This window comes from Schistocerca americana, chromosome 2, assembly GCF_021461395.2.
Source record: "Schistocerca americana isolate TAMUIC-IGC-003095 chromosome 2, iqSchAmer2.1, whole genome shotgun sequence".
NCBI lineage: Eukaryota > Metazoa > Arthropoda > Insecta > Orthoptera > Acrididae > Schistocerca > Schistocerca americana.
Window position 1 is genome coordinate 588761196 of NC_060120.1, and position 19809 is coordinate 588781004.

A 19809-nucleotide genomic window follows, 5' to 3' on the forward strand; every position below is an offset into this window, starting at 1 on the left:
TAGAGAGTGGTGGGTGGTACATCATTTCCAAGCAAACAAATCAGCCACAATCTGCACCACATGCTCCCAAGCATCATCCTGCAAAGTAATGGGTGGATCCTATAGAAAGTAACACTGCTTCTTTCTCTAAGCTGGTCACTTGCTGTGTTCCAAATATGAACAGGCTGAGAAGTGTTTAACTCCCTGGAGAGAAGCTCTTGTGACTTCAACTTAATTTCTTAATTGAAGGGAAGCCCTTCATGGCTTTTGCTTTAGACTTGTTACAGAGATCCTTGAGGCAACAGACTGTTTCAATCGAACTATAAACGCAACTTACACTGCTAAGGTTGTTGTTGGGTTGTTTTTTGGGGGAGAAGACTAGACAGAGAGGTCGTCAGTCTCTTGGACTAGGGAAGGATGGGGAAGGAAGTCAGCCATGTCCTTTCAAAGGAACCATCCCGGCATTTGCCTGGAGGGTTTTAGGGAAATCACGGAAAACCTAAATCAGTATCACCAGACGCAGGACTGAACCATCATCCTCCCAAATGCGAGCCCAGTGTGCTAACCACTGCTAAGAGTATCGTATGACTTCCTTATCGCTGGCGATGGGTTATACACAATGCTGGTGACTACTTTGAAGGACAATAAAACTTTGAAACAAGTGTGTGTTTTATAGAAGATGTAAATAGATACTTTGTCCAATAGCATTAATGAGACCACTTGCCCAAAGCCTTAATAAGCACCTTTTACAGTGCAGACTGCTGCAAAATGTGCAGAAAGACTCAGTGAGATTCTAGAAGGTACTGACAGGTATGTGGAGCCATGCTTGCTCCAGTGCTGCTGCCAACTGCAGTAGGTTTCTTGGTTGAGGATCCATGGTGAGAGCAGTCCGACAAAGGTGGTCCCATAGACCCTTGATTGAGTTTAAATCTGGGATATTTGGTAGCCAGGAGAGTATAGCAAACTCATGATGTCTCTCTTTGCACCATGTACACACACTTCGAGCTCTGTGACACATTGCAGTGTCCTGCTGGTAGCTGCCACTGAAAAATGAATTGCGTGCAGTGGTGAACATGGTACCAAAGGAGAGATGCATACTTGGGTTGATCCATTGTGCCTTCCAGAGTAATGAGATCACCAAGGGAATGCCACAAAACCATTCCCCAGACCATAATGTTCCATCCTCCAGATGTGTCATGCCACACACGACAACAGCCATCTGATGATGGAGCATAAAATGTGATTCATCTGAAAAGACCACCTTTCACCACTCAGTGAATGTCCCGTTGTGGTATTGGTGTGCAATTTCCGGCCTTCATTGCCAGTGAATGGCAGTCAGCATGGGTGCATGAACCAGGTGCCTGCTGCAGAGGACCATATGCAGCAATGTTTGCTGAACTGTCATTGAGGAGACTCTGTTGGTAGTCTCTTGGTTCTTGGGCCAGTCAGTCGCTAAACAGTTTCACATCTATTCACCGGACTGCTGACCACAGATGTTAAGTCCCATAGTGCTCAGAGCCATCTATTCACCCATAAATGTCTCCACAGCTATCATTCATCTGTGTCATCTATGGTCCTTGGTTTTGGATAGTGCCATTGTGCCATGCACAGTATACTTTAACCATGGTGGCATGTGAACAGTTTCCATATAGGAAATGCTTTCAACCTTGGCCTGAAAGCCAATGATCCTGCTGTTTTGGACATCATATAAATTGGCCCATTTCTGCATTAAGCCATAAACTGTACTGTTTTCCACATTCTCCAGGCATTCTTTACATGCCCTCCACTGCTAGTGCTGCCACCTGTGAGCCGTGAGTGGTTATTGCACATTGACATTGAACATAGGCAGCACATTAATGTGACAGTTCCCCATACTAAAATTCCAAGCCCTGTATACATGGCTACTGTTCTATCCATAGGTCACTGTAATTTATTCTTTGACCAGTACACACACATGAAAGACAAAGTACAATACAAATAACAATACACAAGTGGCCAGCAGAGTCTTGCACTCTGACCTATATATTCTTAGTTCAACAGGGAGCACAGCCAGTAGGTTGCGCATGCAGCTGCTGTTGCATTAGTAGGCCGGGTGGCCTCTAGTGACCAAATCAAGCACAGACTTCATGTGCAAACTATGAAGTGAAGTGGTGCACCCACAAAATTGGTAGTTACAGCAGCTGCAAACCCTGAAATATCAAAGTTATGTGTTATGCCGAGAAAACTTGAATTCTCACAGGCTTTTGTTGTTACTTGTCATGAAATTAATCTTTGATGAGAATACTTATTACACGCACTGCTGAAATATTTAGTGGTAGGTTTAAATGTTCCTTGAAATTGTTTTGTAGGTAAGGATGACTACCATTGGGAATTTTTTATATGACTACACTACCAGAGAAGGCATTCAGGTGATAGGGAGTACTGCATACTATTGTTATCGATCAAGTAATCGATGCTGAAGGCAAGACATTGTGAATTTGGCTTTGAAAATTTCATTTATTGAATAGTGTACAAACAGACCGATGACCATGCTGTTTGGTCCCCTTCACCAGACCAACACCATCACCACAAACAACAACAACAACAAGAGTACAAACAGTTGGTTCTCCTTATTGCTTCACAAATCAAGGTTATGTTTATTGACAAATTATCACAGAAGGCTATGTAAGAGAAATAATACAAAGATCAAAAGTTTTTATGTGGTAGCTGTGGTTCCATAAGCATGGAAAATTTCTTGTAGGGCTGTGCATCTGCTGCCACCACTGATGGAAGTAGCAAGCACATTTTTAAGAACTTCACAATAGATTTATGAGAAACAGTGAAACTGAATTTCAAGTAAGTTCATTACATTAGCTTGTACACAGCATTACATGTGTTGTTTTGAACATGAATACGGTTCACTCACTTGTGGTTCACAAAATGCTGTCTCCAAGCAGAAGCAAGAGAATGTGTCAGTAACAATCAATCTCATTTATTTAGAAAAGACAAGTCACATCCTATTGGAATGTTTGGAACATGTTGTGATCTGTGATGAAACCTTTATTTCCTCAGATGTAAAATCAATCAACAGAAAGGCAGAATAAAAAGTCTCAGAAAATGAGATGCATGGAAATTATGGGAAACTGGTGTTTTGGGACACAGAGTTTTAGTGATAACATTCTTGGAAACATGTTAATCAGATACACTTTTCCCATAAATTATGTAAATATATGGTTTCTGGTTCTGTCAGTACTTGGTAATAATGTAAATATTAAAATACGCTGTCGTTTTTGCGACAAATGGAAATTTTTACATCAGTTAATGTTGAAATATTCAAATATGAAGTAGTCAAGGATATATTTACACACTAACAGCAACTGTAAAACATAGCTAGAAATGTAGTTGCTTTTTCTGCTAATTGAGATATGTCATCATAAGGACCTATATTATTAACTTAGGTAGATGAAAAAATGTTTTCATTTATGATGAGAGCTATATAACACTGTATGTGCGAATATCATTGGAAATAGTAGAATGAAAATATAACAAGTGGTCCAGAGCATATAATGTAATTACTCTGTGTTTAAAGAAATTTTTGTACTTTCAGAATAGCTCTAAAAGGATTTTTGCCCCACACCAATGTAAGCAACTAGCTCCTTTATGTTTATTTCATCAGTCTGCTGCCAGTGAAATCAGGGCTATGGGAAAATAATGAAGTAAATGACAAATGAATACGTGACAGCTGTTGTCATTTCTTATCTGTGTACACAGACTTGTTTCTTTTTGCAGTTTTTGTAGTATACCATAAGATGGTTTCAATAATAATGGGTACTGACAGTTGTGTAAGCTACAGCTAGTGTAGAAAATGTCTTGATAAAACAAAAATGTTTTCCTAAACTGGATGCTCTGAAAGCTCAAAGTGCCACTTTTATGATTTGTGAGACTAGGCCAGGCCTTTCAGAATTGGCATTGAAGATAATACCAAAATTATGTTCTTAAATTATTAATTCATTAGATATCCAATTTGTGACTACTTAGTATTAACATGTTCAATATCTCAAGGTTAATTACAGAAAAAATTGTTTTTGTGAAACATTAGTTAGATATTGAACCTATATATAATTATATGGATAGAAACACTTGGGAACGAGAGAGAGTCAGTGGGTGAGAGAACACAGACAACATGGGCAGTATGACATTCCCCTACAGCATGAAGGCCTAAAACTTTGTCTGTGTCCTCAGTAAAACTGACAGGAATAAATGTAATTACACTGCATTGCAGACTTATTGGTGGTTTCTGTCCATCAGACTAGAACTAGTTTAAATGAATGGCCAGTAAAATTTTTGGGTGTATCAAAACTGAGGAAAAAACAGAAGTGGCTGTGGGGGTGGTGAGAGAAAGAAACCCAGAGGATTAATATTAATATCATTTTTTTGCTTTTAATAACTGTTTGTCTCAAAAACACAAGCATGCTTTAATGCTAAGTAATTATTTTGCAGGATGGGCATGAGCAAGACACTTTTGCTCATATATCGAGAAAACGGTATACTCCGTGGCCTATACCGTGGCATGAGCATTAACTATATGCGAGCCATACCTATGGTTGCTGTATCGTTTGCAACATATGAGCTCATGAAACAGACACTTGGGCTTGATACTGGATTGAAATTGTAAACTGGTGAGTAAAGTGTTACACACACACACACACACACACACACACACACACACACACACACACACTGATGTTATTTGTGAGTGAGGGGCACAAGTCTTACTGCATTTCCAGCTGTTTTAAAATGACAATCACAATTTATGTTAATACCGATACACTTTATTATGTGGACATTTAGGGAGAAGAAGAAGAAGCAGTCAATCTTATGACAATTCACACAGTTTTTTGTGTTGGTATACACTATTTTTTGTTGTTGTGGTCTTCAGTTCAAAGGTGGGTTATATGCAGCTCTCCATGGTATTCTATCCTGTGAAAGCCTCTTCATCTCTGGATAACTACTGAAACTTACATCCTCCTGAATCTGTTTACTGTATACATCTCTCAATCTCCCTCTATGATTTTTAACCTGCACACTTCCCTCCAGCACTAAATTTGTGACCCCTTGATGTATCAGAACATGTTCTCTCAATTGATCCCTTCATTTAGTCGAGTTGTGACACAAATTTATTGTCTCTCCACTTCTGTTCAGTACCTCCTCATTAATTACACAGTCTAATCTTCAGCATTTTTCTGGAGCACCACATTTCAAAAGGCTCCATTCTTTACTTGTCTAAACTATTTATTGTCCATGTTTCACTTCCATACATGGCTACACTCCACACAAATGCCTTCAGAAAGTACTTCCAAACACTTAAATCTATATTTGATGTTAACCAAATTTCTCTTCTTCAGAATGTTTTTCTTGCCCTCACCAGTCTACATTTTATATCCACTCTACTTCGATCATCATCATTTTTTTTTGCTGCCCAGATAACAAAACTATCACAACTTTCAGTGTATCAATTCCTAATCTAATTTCCTCAGCATCACCTGCTTTAATTTGATACCTGTTATGCTTTTGTTAATGTTCATTTTATGTCTGCGTTTCAAGATGCTGTCTATTCCATTCAACTGCTCTCCCACTCCTTTGCCACCTCTGACAGAATTACAAAGTCATCGGCAAACCAATGCAAGTTTTTACTTCTTCTCCCTGAACTGTAATTCCTGCTCCAAATGTTTTTTGGTTCCCTTTACTGCTTGCTCACTGTACAGATTGAATAACATCAGTGATAGACTACAACCCTGTCCCACTCCTTTCTCAACCGCTGCTTCCCTTTCACTCTTGACTCTTATAACTGGCATCCGATTTCTGTACAAGTTGTAAAGAGCTTTTTGCATGCCCCTGCAGGTCCTGGGGTTAGAATAGGCCCAAGGTATTTCTGCCTGTTGTAAGAGACATACATTTTGGCCTTTATGTAATGGTCCCCTGTAGGTTTTGACCTCAATTTGTCCAAATTTTCCTGAAGGGCAAGCCAATTGGGGAAGGACGCCTTACATGGTGCATTGTGTCCATCATGCATTGAGAGATTCAGCATCATTTATCATCATGGCTTTGCAGTTCCCCTCATTTTCCATCTCTTGGGTGAGGACACCATCCTGCGTGGACTTCCTCCATCCCCTATGCAGTGTCATTTTGTGCACCGATGATGACACTGGACTTCCCTGCACCTCATATCTGACACGGTAGCCAGTCTGTTGTGGTGGGGCCACCTTGTACCCTGTTAATTGTAGCCCCCCTGACTACACAGGGATCACTCTGCCGATGCCTGTGCCATTCACTCCACACGAATGCCAAGGAGTAAAGGCCTGTCACCCTGGGGCATCAGTACTCCTGGCAATGACCATCCTGCCAGGTGGCCTTTGCTGCGCCAGGGTGGCGCACATGGGGAGGGCCCCTGGTCAGAATGGGTGGCATCTGGGCAGATGACACTCCATGAAGTGTACTACACCGTCACTTGCTGGTGGTCAAATACCAGCATCCTCTAAGCGTTCAACAGCTTAATTTAATGCACAAAAGTATAATGCCAAAACGTTCCCCTCTCCGGCCCACACCATGAGAGGAACACCAGGTTAAGTATTGCAGCAGATCTTATTCACCCCGGCATGTAGTGTGTATGAGAGAGGTTGGGGAATCCTTCATGTCAATGAAGCTTCAGCTTTTGTGGAGCATTTAGAGGACAAGTTTGGAGAGGTGGAGGGATTGTCCAAAATGTTATCTGGATCAGTCTTGTCAAAAACAGCATCCTCTACCCAGTCTACGGGCATTACTCGCCCTTGACAAGCTGGGGGATGTTTCCATCACACCCCCTAAGAACTTAAATGTGGTCCATGGCATTATATTCCACAGGGACCTTCTTTTGCAGTCTGATGACGAGCTGCATGCTGATTTAGAGTGATGAGGTGTTCATTTCATCTGGCACGTCCATCGGAGTCTGAGGGATAATCAGATTGCCACCAGTGCCTTCATCTTGGCCTTCGAGTGTGACACATTACCCAAGAAGGTCAAGATAATGGTGTACTGCTGTGATGTCAAGCCACATATACCTGCCCCGATACGATGCTTTAAGTGCTAGAAGTTCGGGCATATGACTTCCCACTGTACTTCCAGCATCACCTGTTGAGATTGTGGATGTCCATCCCATCCCAATACTCCATGTGCCCCACCTCCCATCTGTGTCAACTGCAGCAAGCAACATTCCCCTTGCTCACTGGACTGCAGGATTCTCCAAAAAGAACAGAAAATCATGAAATACAAGATCCTGGACTGACTGACCTACTCTGAGGCTAAGAGGAAATATGAAACGCTCCATCCCGTGTGCATGACATCAACTTAAGCTGCCAATATAACTACTGTTCCAGTCCCATCCATTCTGCCAATTCCAGTTGGCTCTCAGAGATGTAAGACTACACCTGCCCCTTGATGGTGGGGGACACTTCTCTCCTTGTTGCTCCCGCACCACCTAACTTGGGAGCAATGCCTCCACAACCATTGGGGACATCAGTCCCCACTTCTGAGCTGGAAAAGCATCATTCTTCTTCGACTTCTCTCGCTAGGAAGGGGTCCCTTGGTTCCCTCCCTTCCCACACTCTTAACAGGGCAAAGCAGACACCTGCCAGTGGCTGAAGAACCCACAGGTAACTGGTTGTAGGGCTTCACGGTCCTCCTCAATCAAGCCCTCCCAGCCAGAAGAAACCTAAGGAGCAGTGAGAGAAACCCAAAAGAAGAAGAAGACCCCCAAGAACCCAGACATTATGCTGGCACCCACACCACTGCTACCTACAAGCTTTGTGTCTGTGGATGAGGTGGAGATTCTGGCACCCCCTGAGGACCTAGATCTCACTGGACCCTCAGACACAATGGATAGTGATTGAATGGGTACTCAGTCGGTGGCAGCCGGTGACCCAGAGGCGTGAACTGGCTCCTTGAGCATTTTGTCTTCCCAGCCTCACGATAACATCATCCTCCAGTGGAATTGTGGTGATTTTTTCCACCACCTGGCTGAGCTACAGCAGCTGTTAAGCTTTCTACATTGCCCTGCAGGAAACCTGGTTCCCACCCTCGGCAGGTTTAGTGGATATTACAAGAACCATAGGGAATATAATAGAGTATCAGGCGGAGTTTGTGTATATGTCCTGAACTCGGTATGTAGTAAACCTGTGCCCCTTCAAACTCCTCTTGAAGCTGTGGCTGTCAGGATAATCATGCAGAAATAAACTGTCTGCAACATATTTCTTCCTTCAGATGGCGCAGTACCACTGAATGTATTGGCTGCACTGATTCGTCAACTCCCTAAACCTTTCGTATTTTTGGGAGACTTTAATGCCCATGGGGTGGCACCATGCTTACTGGCTGAGGGAGAGATGTAAAAAAATTTACTGTCACAACTCGACCTCTGCCTCCTAAATACTGGGTCCGCCACACATTTCAGTGTAGCTCATGGTACTTACTTGGCCATTGACTTATCCCTCTGCAGCCCAGGACTTCTCCCATCTGTCCACTGTAGAGCCCATGATGACTTGTGTCATAGTGACCAGTTTCCCATCTTCCTGTCACTCCCTCTGCATCATACTAATGGATGCCTATCCAGATTGGCTTTAAAAAAGGCAGACTGGGAAGCTTTCACCTCTGCTTTCACTGTTGAATTTCTCCCACATGGTACCATTGATGTGGTAGTTGAGCGGGCCACTAGAAAAATTGTTTCTGTGGCAGAAAACATGATCCCTTGTTCCTTAGGGTGCCCCCGGTGAAAGACAGTACCTCGGTTGTCTTCAGAAATCGCTGAGGCCATTAAAGAGCATAGGTGGGCTCCACAGCAACATAAGCAACACCTTTCCCTAGAGCACCTAATAGCTTTTAAACGGCTACATGCCCGCATTCGCCAGTTTGTAAAAAGACAGAAACGGGAGTGTTGAGAGAGGTATGTTTCGACCATTGGGTACCAGACCCCAACAGGTGACACTCGCGTTAACATTGTCGGCGTGTTATCTACCGAAGCAAATGGGACTGCCGAGCACTTTTCTGAGCACTATGCTCGAGCCTCTGCATCAGAGAATTACTCCCCAGCCTTTCGCACCCTCAAACAGTGCATGGAGGAGAAAGTCCTCTCGTTCACTACATGCCACAGTGAACCCTGTAACACCCCATTTATGGAGTGGGAGCTCCTCAGTGCCCTTGCACATTGCCCAACACAACTCCTGAGCCCAGTCGGATCGACAGTCAGATGATTAAACATCTCTCATTCAACTACAAGCAACATCTCCTCATCATCTTCAACCGGAAATGGGGCGATGGCACCTTTCCATCGCAATGGCGGTAGAGCATCATCATTCCAGTGCTCAAACTCAGTAAAAGCCTGCTTGATGTACATAGCTATCGGCCCATCAGCCTCACCAACGTTCTTTGTAAGCTGTTAGAACATATAGTAAGTCGGTGGTTGTGTTGGCTCCTGGAGTCACAGGACCTACCGGCTCCGTTCCTAGGCAGTTTCCGCCACAGTTGCTGATAATCTTGTATCCCTTGACTCTGACATCTGAACAGCATTTTCCAGGAACCAACAACTGGTTGCCGATTTTTTGATTTACAGAAAGCGTATGACACAACCTGGCGACATCATATCCTTGTCACTTTATATTAGTAGGGTATCCGGGGCCCACTCCCGAATTTTATCCAAAACTTCCTGTAGCTTCATACTTTCAGCTTTCCGTGTGCAAATGGGTGCCTCTCATAGTCCTCCCCCTCCCCCCTCCCCCCATATCCAGGAGAATGGAGTCCCACAGGGCTCTGTATTGAGTGTGTGTATATTTTTAGTGGCCATTAACGGTCTAGCAGCAGCTGTGGGGCTGTTGGTCTCACCTTCTGTGTGTGCAGATGACTTCTGCATTTCATACTGCTGCTCCAGTACTGGTGTTACTGAGCAGCACCTACAGGGAGCCATCCACAAGGCACAGTTATGGGCTCTAGCTCACAGTTTCCAGTTTTCAGCCGCGAAGTTGTGTGTCATGCATTACTGTTGGTGTCGTACCATTCATCTGGAACCAGAATGTTACCTTAATGACGATCCACTCATGGTAGTGGAGACATATCGATTCTTAGGACTGGTTTTTGATGTCAGATTGACTTGGCTTCCTCACCTTTGTCAGCTTAAGTGGAAGTGCCAGCGGCACCACTATGCCCTCTGCTGCCTGAACAACACTAGCTGGGGTGCAGATCGCTCTACGCTGCTGCAGATCTGCAGCACCCTTGTTCAATCCTGCGTTAACTATGGGAGTGTGGTTTATGGTTAGGCGGCGCCCTCAGCATTGCATTTACTCAACCCAGTGCACCACTCTGGTGTTCGCCTGGCGGCAGGAGCTTTTAGGACGAGTCCAGTGACCAGCATCCTTGTGGAGGTCAGAGTTCCTCCATTGCAGGTTAGGCGTGTACAACTGCTGGCCAGTTACGTTGCACACGTTTGTAGCTCTCCTGAGCATCCGTATTACCATCTCCCTTTCCCACCCATGGGGGATCATCTCGCGCATCAGAGGCCCAGGTCAGGGCTTACAACTGCAGTTCGTGTAAGACCCCTCCTATTGGAACTTGAGTCCTTCCCCTTACCACCTCTACTTGAGGTCCATTCACATACCCCTCCAAGGTGTAAACCTAGGCTAGCGGCCTGGACCTTTCACATAGCTCTAAGGACTCAATTAACCGTGCGTCTCTCCGCTGTCACTTCCTTTTTAGTCTTGTCATGTCCCAGGACTCTGAAGTGGTTTACACGAGGGGCTCGGTGGCTGATGGTCATGTTGACATCACCTGTCTTCACAGAGGACATATTGAACAGCACTCCTTGCCAGATGGCTGCAGTGTTTTCACTGCAGAGCTGGTGGCCATATTTTGTGCTCTTGAACACATCCACTCATGTCCTGGTGACTCTTTTCTTCTCTGTCCTGACTCCTTGAGCAGTCTTCTACCCTTTCCATCCTTTGGTAGTGACCATCCAGGAGTCCATCTATGCCCTGGAGTGGTTGAGTCATTCAGTGGTGTTTGTCTGGATGCCAGGACATGTTGGCATCCCAGGCAATGAACTTGCTGACAGGCTGGCCAAACAGGCTACACTGAAACTGCTTCTGGAGATTGGCATCGCCATAACTGACCTGCATTCGTTATTACACCGCAAGGTTTCTTAGCTTTGGGAGATGGAATGGCATAATCTCAGTACACAGAAGAAACTGCTTGCCATTAAGGAGACTATGAATGCGTGGAAGTCCTTCCTGGGGGCCTCTTGCAGGGACTCTGTGGTTCTCTGTCGGCTCTGCGTTGGCCACGCTTGGGTGACCCTTGGCTATCTCCTGTGTCAATGCAGCACCCGGTTGACAGTGGCCCATATATTTTTGAACCGTCATTCTTTGGCTGCGATGTGACGGAATCTTCAGTTACCAGACTTGCTACCATTAATTTTAGCTGACAACACCTCATCGGCTATTTTAGTTATTCATTTTATACATGAGCGTGGGTTTTATTGTTTGATATGTTTTAACACATGTCCTTTTTCCCTCTGTGTTCCCCACCTTAGTGCTTTCAGGCTGGAGGTTTTAATGTGCCACAGAGTGGCTGGCTTATCCTTTTTTATTCTTGTGATGAGCCAGCCATGGCCACCTGCTCTCTTGTTTTACTTTCTTCTATCTGTCTCTTGCATCTATCTGTGGTTTTCTTGTCCAGTTTTGTCCATTTTAGTGTTTGTTGCTCTTCTGTCATTCTTGTGCTTTTTTCTTTCTTCCAGTGTTGTGTTGTATGTCTCATTTGTTTTACTCCCACCCTTGTGGAATTATTTTAATCAGAACACGAGACAGATGACCTAGGAGTTTGGTCCCTTCCCCCCTCTTTAAACGAACCAACCAAGCCTTTTGCTTCCCGTATTTTACCCCTGCTATGTTCAGAATTTCAAAGCATTATCTAAGTCTACAAATGCTATAATTGTAGGTTTGCCTTTCCTTAACCCATATTCTAAGAGGATATGTAGGGTCAGTATTGCCTCTTGTATTTCTACATTTCCTCAGAATTCAATCTGTCCTTCCCCAAGGTCAGATTCTACTAATTTTTCCACTCTTCTGCAAAAAATTCATTTTAGTATTTTGCAGCTATGACTTATTAGATTGATAGTTCAGCAATATTCACACCTGTCGGCACCTGCTTTCCTTGGAATTGGAATTATGTTATTGTTGAAATCTGAGGGTATTTTGCCTCTTTCATACATCTTTCACGCCAGATGGAATACTTCTGTCAAGATTGTCTTTTGCAGAAGTTCTGAGAGAATGTCCACTCCATGGGCCTTATTTTGACTTAGGTGTTTCAGTGCTCTATCAAATTCTTCTTGCAGTATCATATCTCCCATCTATCTTAATCTACTTCCTCTTCCCTTTCTGTAATATTGCCTTCAGATTCTTCTTCCTTATACACGCCCTCTATAGACTCCTTTCACCTTTCAGTTTTCCCTTCTTTGCTTAGTATTGGCTTTCCTTCTGAGCTCTTTATATTCATACAGTTGCTTCCTTTTTCTCCAAATGCCTCTTTAATTTTCCTGTTGGTGGTATCAATCTTTCCCATAGCAAAATGTGCTTCCAACTCCTCACATTTGTCCTGTAACCATTCCTGCTTAGCCATTTTGCACTCCCTATCCATCTAATTTTTAGACCCTTGTATTCCTTTTTGCTTGCTTCATTTGATGCATCTTTATTTTTTCTCCCTTCATCTGTTGAATTCAAAATGTCCTGTAACACTCAAGTATTTCCACTAGGCCTTGTCTTTTACCTTTTTGATTCTCTGATGCCTTCATTATTTCATCTCTCAAAGTTACCTATTTGTCTTCTACTGTATTCTTTCCCATTGTTGTAGCCAGTTGTTGCCTAATTCCCCCTCTGAAAATCTTGACAACCTCTCATTCTTTCAACTTATCCAGGTTCTGTCTCCTTAATATCCAACCTTTTTGCAATCCTACAGTTTTAATCTACAGTTCATAACCAATAAATTGTGATCTGAATCTACATCTGCCCCTGGAAATGTCTTACAGGTTAAAATCTGTTTCTGAAATCTCTGTGTTACCATTATATAATCAATCTGAAACCTTCCAGTGTCTCCAGGACTCCTCCACGTATACAGCCTCATTTCATGTTTCTTAAACCAATTAAACTGAGTGTTACCAATGATTAAATTATGCTCTGCGCAAAGTTCTACCATGTAGCTTCCTCTTTCATTCCTTTCCTCCGTTTCATATTCACTATTTTTTACTTCTGTTCGTTTTCCCACAGTTTGATTCCAGTCTGGCACCATTTTCATCTCTGTCAACTGTTTGAATAACTCCTTTTATCTTATCGTACATTTCTTCAATCTCTTCATCACCTGTAGAGCTAGTTGCTTTATAAATTGTACTTCTGTTGGTAGATGTGGGATTGTCTATGTAGGGTATGATATGCATCCACTATGCTGTTCATAGTTGCTTACCCTTTATCCTATTTTCGTATTCATTATTAACCCTACTCCTGCATTTTTCCTATTTGATTTTGTGTATATAACTCTGTATCCTCATGACCGAGGTCCTGTTCCTCCTGCCACTGAATGTCACTATTACCCACTGTATCTAACTTCAAACAATCCATTTCCCTTTTTAAAATTTCTAAACCTTTTGCCCAATTAAGGGATCTAACATTCCATGCTCCAATCTGTAGAATGCCAGTTTTGTTTCTCCTGATGACAACATCCTCCTGAGTAGTCCCCATCTGGAGATCTGAATGGGGGACTATTTTACCTCCACAATATTTTACCCAAGAGAATGCCATCATTTAACAATACAGTAGAGCTGCATGCCCTTGGAAAAATTTTGAGCTGCAGTTTCCTTTTACTTTCAGCCATCCGGATTACCAGCACAGCAAAGCCATTCTGTTTGATGTTACAAGGCCATATCAGTCAGTCATCCAAACTGTTGTTAGAATTTATTAATTTCATCAATCTGTTGTGTAAATTTTGTACATGTTCTTCAGAACCTGCTGGGGAACACGATCATCTGCCAGAGTATGTAATAATTTGTTTCTGTTGACTTTATTGAAAGTTTTTTAAGTTGATGAAGGTGATGTGTGTTTCTTGGTTAAAGTATCTATATTTTTCAAGTAACAGTTTGAAAGGGACATAGCCATCACAGCGTAAAGTTTCTTTTCAAAAGCCATTTTGGTGCTCACTTACGCACTTATTACAATTTATTTTCAGTGTTAGCAAAATTTCAAAATTTTTATATGGTGAGCTCAACAGGCTTATTTCTTGGTAGTTATTCCAGAGGATTTCTGGCTGAGGGGGGCTGCCACCTTGTAGCTTCTAGACCAGCTTTGGAGGTTATTTTAGCAGTCCTTAGCGTAGGGAGCTGACACTGTTGGTAGCTCACTTTAACCTGGGAAACAGATGCTGCCTGGTGGCTTTGAGAAAATTCTTCTGCTTTGTCAACAATTGAATGAACGGTCCTCTTACAACCTGAAAAACAGTGTCTATCTTCAACTGTAACCCTAACAAGTGATCATTACAAGGTACTGCCCAGTGGACCAAGGTTTTTCTTTAAGAGGTGTTACACCTGTATCACTCACCCTTCATGCTAGCTTGTGACAGGTAGTGTCTGGTTTCCCAATGTTGAGCCTGTAGATTTATGACAACTACCTAAAAGTTAAACTGTGAAGCAATGATTAAATAACAACACACTTTTAAAAATGTATTGTGTTAATAGTCATCAATGAAAAGCCCAGGATGGAAAACAACAGTATTGTGAAAAGGATAGAGTTCTATATAGAGGAGTTGCTGAGTTGCAAACAGGCACAACAAAAAGATGGCTGTACATTTTAGCTTGTGCCCAAAAGACCTCCTTTTGAAGTAAACACATATTTACACAAGCACAGCTCACACTCATTAATTTTATTTGGTTAGAAATGAAATACTCTCCAACTATTTATCTCAGTGCTGTCACTCTTGGGAAGGCACATTCTCAGGTGTTAAATTGTAGTCAGTGCTTATTGTTCCTCACACTAAAATACTGAGTATGGTAGTTTTCCAGTTATGGGAAACTCTGCAGATGTTAGTGTCTATTTCATGTTGTCTTCCAAATAACTGGTCTGAGAGCTAAATGAGAGGACAATCATATTTCCCTCTTACATTATGCACAAATTAAAACATATAAAAAAACATTTAAAAAATAACTGAATCATCATTTAAATTTCTCTGTATTTCATTTGGTCATATGACTCTCAATATGTATACTTAATATAATTTAATCAAGCATCACACTAATGTATTATGTAATGACACTAGATTCTGATTTGAGACATTCTTTTTTTTCAGATTTTTTCGAGATGGTGTGGCGAACATTGTCCATTCCATAAATGTTGTTTGATGGTTAACAGAGGTTAATGCCATACAAATCTATAATTATTTATTAAAATTATTTTAGTGTCCAAGCAGTTTCCTTATTTATTCTTTAAATCTGAAATAGTTGTGAGAGCATAGTAGTAAATTCTTGGGAACAACACTTGACTGCAAAGAAGGGGTAAAAATGCTTTGATTGCAGTATTTTCTGCAAGTTTCTAGAATTTCTCATTAGAAATTAAAGACAGTACTATTCCTTAATTCTTTATGGCAGTGAATCAGTTTTTTATTGTCAATATGTAATAGATTTCACATTTACATAGTTACCTTTAATCATGACAATTGCATAATTTACTCCCAGGGAGCTACATTTTGTGCTAATACTTTTAAGGTCGGAACAAAAAGGCAATGTGTCTTTTATTAATGTGTGATAGGATAATGCAGCTTCAGTTGAATATAGAATAATTAGTTTTTTATACTTTCTTGTTTCAGTACAGTTCTGTACATGAGATAAAGGAAAAGTAGATTTTCTTCAACTTACAATACTGCAGTGCCTCTATGAATGACATGACATACACTGTAATTTTTGTTTTATGATTGGAGTAGAACAAGTTATTTACAGAAAACCTTGGCACTCTACTCATCATGTCAGTATTATTCCTGTTATAGTTCTTTGTTTTAAATGGTACTGTGAATTGTATGACTTGTATACCAAAGATTGTTTGTGAAGGTAAAGGATGGGAGGTTACAGAAAATGATTTCTTTCCTATGTATGTAAGGCCATTACTTAATTATATTTTAATGTCATGTATTTTTGAAATGTTTATTTTTACAAAGGATGTTAAGTAAAATGTGTTACTTTTCCTTTGTACACTAGAGTATGTGACATCTATTTTCAGAAGGTGAAAGAATAATATTTTATGTATGAAGATACTGATGTTTATTTGCTTTTTATTAAATGATTCTTAAATTTATTTGTCCATTGACACCAGTAGATCATCCTCATCAGTAAGGTTAGCTAAGAAGGAAACAATGAGATTTCACAGAATCATAAATGCTTACTTAGTCACAAATTCACAATCAATTTAGATGATGAGCAATAGAAAGATGTTTATAAAGGACATACATTAGATGAAAAATTCAGTGGTTTCCTATAACTTTTCTGAAACCACTATGATCTAGTTGTCCTTTACAATGTGCCAAGGATAACTACAGTAGAAACCCAGATGAAGAGTAGGTAACCATCTGAAATTGAAGTTTCATGTGCCAGGAGAAGAGAGCTTTAATGAACACAAAGCACTACCAGCGGCTCAAATTGCAGCAAAAATGCACCACAAACAGTACTGCAAAATCCTTCACAAAAACATTTAGAAAATCAAATACTGTTCAGTCTGTTGTGAACATTAAAGTAACTGACCACTAAATTCAATAAATACTTCCCAACAGTAACTGAAACACAATGAGAGAAATTAAACTGTATGAATTATGGTAGTTAGCGTACTTCATCACCAGGCACCAATTTTGCAAAAAATACTGCTAAAGATGATACAGAAATTATGATTTTACTATCTACCTGTATCCAAATCCCACTCCAGCTACTACCGGGTCTGGGTGCTGATGAGTCCTCTCCATTTGGCCCGGTCCTCCCACCACTTTTCTTCCTCCACTTGCTGCCAGGTCACACCTCTCCTTTCTACAGATATTCTCACTCCCATTTTCCACCGTGTTCTTGGGCACCCTCTAGGTCTTTTCCCATCCATCTTTAGTTCTTCCATAATTTTGGGGAGTCTCTCCCCATGCATCCTCTTAACATGCCCATACCATCTTAATCTCTTTCTTTCAATTTCTTCTCTCATACTTTCTTGTTTGAGATCGTTTCTAATCTCTACATTCCTTACTCTGTCCATTCATGTTTTTTCCCTTAACTGCTCTGAGAAATTTCATTTCCCCTGCTTGCAGTCTGCTCCAGTCCCTTTCTGTCATTGTCCATGTTTCTCCACCATAGGTGACAATAGGAATGTAATAATTCTTATACACAAGGAGTTTTGCTATTTCTGAAACTTCATTATTCCAAATCAGGTGTTTTATTGTTTGGTAGAAATTGCCTCCCTTCTGTAACCTCCTATTAATTTCGTTAGTTATTCTTCAATCCCTAGATATTTCACTCCCTAGATAAGTGAAACTTTCTACCACTTTGAGGGGTTCTCCATTCAAGGTAATATTTCCGTCGATTCCTTTCTCTCTTCCAAATACCATTACTTCACTTTTATCTTTATTTATTTTTAATCAATACCTTTTCATTATTTCCTTCCACACATCAAGCTGTAACTGTACATCTACCTCTTTATCACCCCATATTACCATATCATCTGCAAAAATAATCTTTTTGTCTTTTTCTTTTACTATATCTTTAACTGCCCTATTCATTCCCTCCATCACAACATTAAAAAGTGCAGGAGATAGAATACTTCCTTGCTTAAGTCCTTGCCTTATTTCGAAGTATTCAGAGTTCCCCAATGGTGTTCTAATTCTACAGTTGTGTCCTCTGTACATTGTCTTTATAACATTAATGTATCCATCTTCTATATCTATCTTCTTCATTTCTTCCCAGAGTCTTTCCCTGTCAACTGCGTCATATGCCTTTTCTATGTCTATAAAAACCATTATCACCCTTTTGTTATACTCCCAACTTTTTTCCATCAGTTGACGGATAGAAAATATCAGGTCAATTGTGCTTCTTCCTTCCTAAACCCATGCTGTTCTTCACTCAGCTCCTTTTCTATCTTTTCACTTATTTGATTTAGTAAAATTCTTTCAATAATCTTGGCTCTATGACTCATAAGGGTTATTCCTCTGTAGTTTTTACAGTCTTTTATTGCCTTTCTTGAAGATGGGAATAATGTCTCCTATTCTCCAGCCGTCAGGTATTGTACTATTTCTCCACACGCTTGATAGTACTCTATGCAGCCACTGCATTCCCACTGGACCTGCTGCTCTTATCATGTCCACTGATACTTCATCAGGTCCTGAGGCTTTCCCCCCATTCATCTTCTTCACAGCTTTTTCCATTTCTTCCCATGTAATTTGTCCTAATTCTGCTTCCCAACTTCTCTCAATTTCTCCATTATTTGTTGTTTCCTCATGTACCTGCTCCTCAGCATTTAACAGCTTCTTAAAATGTTCTTTCCAGAGATCTTTTATATTCCCTGGATCTTCAATAATGGTACCGTCCTCTGTTTCCATCTTTACTGGTACTTCAGAAGCCTTCCTTTTCTTTTTCATCATTTTATAGAACATTTTCTTATTGCTCTTCACATCTTCTTCAAGTTTTTTTGTAAACTCTTCCCATGCCTTTTTCTTTGCTGTTTCCACTATTTCTTTGCACTTCCTCTTTTCCTCTATATATCTTTTATGGTCTTCATCATTTTTACTCTTCCACCACTTTCTCCATGCTCCATTTTTTTCTTCTAACTGCTTGGATTGTGGTATCATCGCACCAACTTGTCTGTCTTATTTTTTCCTTTCCAGATGTTCTGCCACATACTTTTTGTCCTGCTTCGACTAAAGTGTCTTTGAATAAACTCCAATCTTTTTCTACATTGCAGAAAACTTCTTTTGGAAATTTTTGTGTGATTAATTCTCTGTACTTCTCAGCACATTCACTCTCCTTCAGTTTCCAATCCTGTATCCTCATCACTTCCTTCTGTTTTCTATTTTTCACACACTGATTCATTTTCCATTGTCCCACCAGTAATCTATGGTCTCCATCTGCACTCACACTTGGAATTACCTTCACATTTGTTACTTTCTCTCCCCATCCCCTATCTACTAGAATATAATCAATTACACTCTTGGTTCTTCCATCCCATCTGTATCTGGTGATAACATGACTTTCTCTCTTCATAAACCAGCTGTTTGCTATTTTCATTCCATTCCTCTGGCATAAATCCAGGAGTCTTTCCCCTTCTTCATTTCTGCCTCCATATCCAAAACATCCCAATACTTGCTCAAATTCCTTTCTGTCTTTGCCTACCTGTGGATTAAAATCTCCCATCACTATATTAGCACTCTCTATATGGTTTTCTAACACATTTTCGAAGTCCATCTTCTCTTCTCCACTACATCCCACTTGAGGTGCATAAATCTGGATTACTTTTAGTGTTTCTTTTTGGAAACTCAGGTTTAAGATTATGATCCTGTCTGATATATATCTCACATTTTCAATACAGCTTTGTACATTCTTATTCACCATCACTGCCGCACCATTTCTTCCAGACCTGTTATTCCCACTCCAGTACAGTTTTCCTCCTCCTCTCAGATTCTTCTCACCTTTTCCCTTCCACTTTGTTTTGCTTAATCCCAATGTATCTAACTTCCTCTCTGTTAGGACATCTGTCATTTCTTCCATTTTTCCATTGAGGGTTA

The 19809-nt window shown here is 40.9% G+C and overlaps 1 protein-coding gene across 2 annotated transcripts in view; it reads left to right on the plus strand.

Moving 5' to 3' along the window:
- LOC124593699 (graves disease carrier protein-like) overlaps positions 1-16313 on the plus strand; it is a 207493-nt gene extending 191180 nt beyond the window's left edge. For both annotated transcript variants that reach the window (XM_047132003.1, XM_047132002.1), the window contains 2 exons: positions 4459-4637; positions 15361-16313. In XM_047132003.1, the coding sequence (XP_046987959.1) occupies positions 4459-4633 (175 nt within the window). In that variant the 3' untranslated portion in view covers positions 4634-4637; positions 15361-16313. The remainder of the gene's footprint in view (positions 1-4458; positions 4638-15360) is intronic.
- The last annotated feature ends 3496 nt before the right edge of the window (positions 16314-19809 follow it).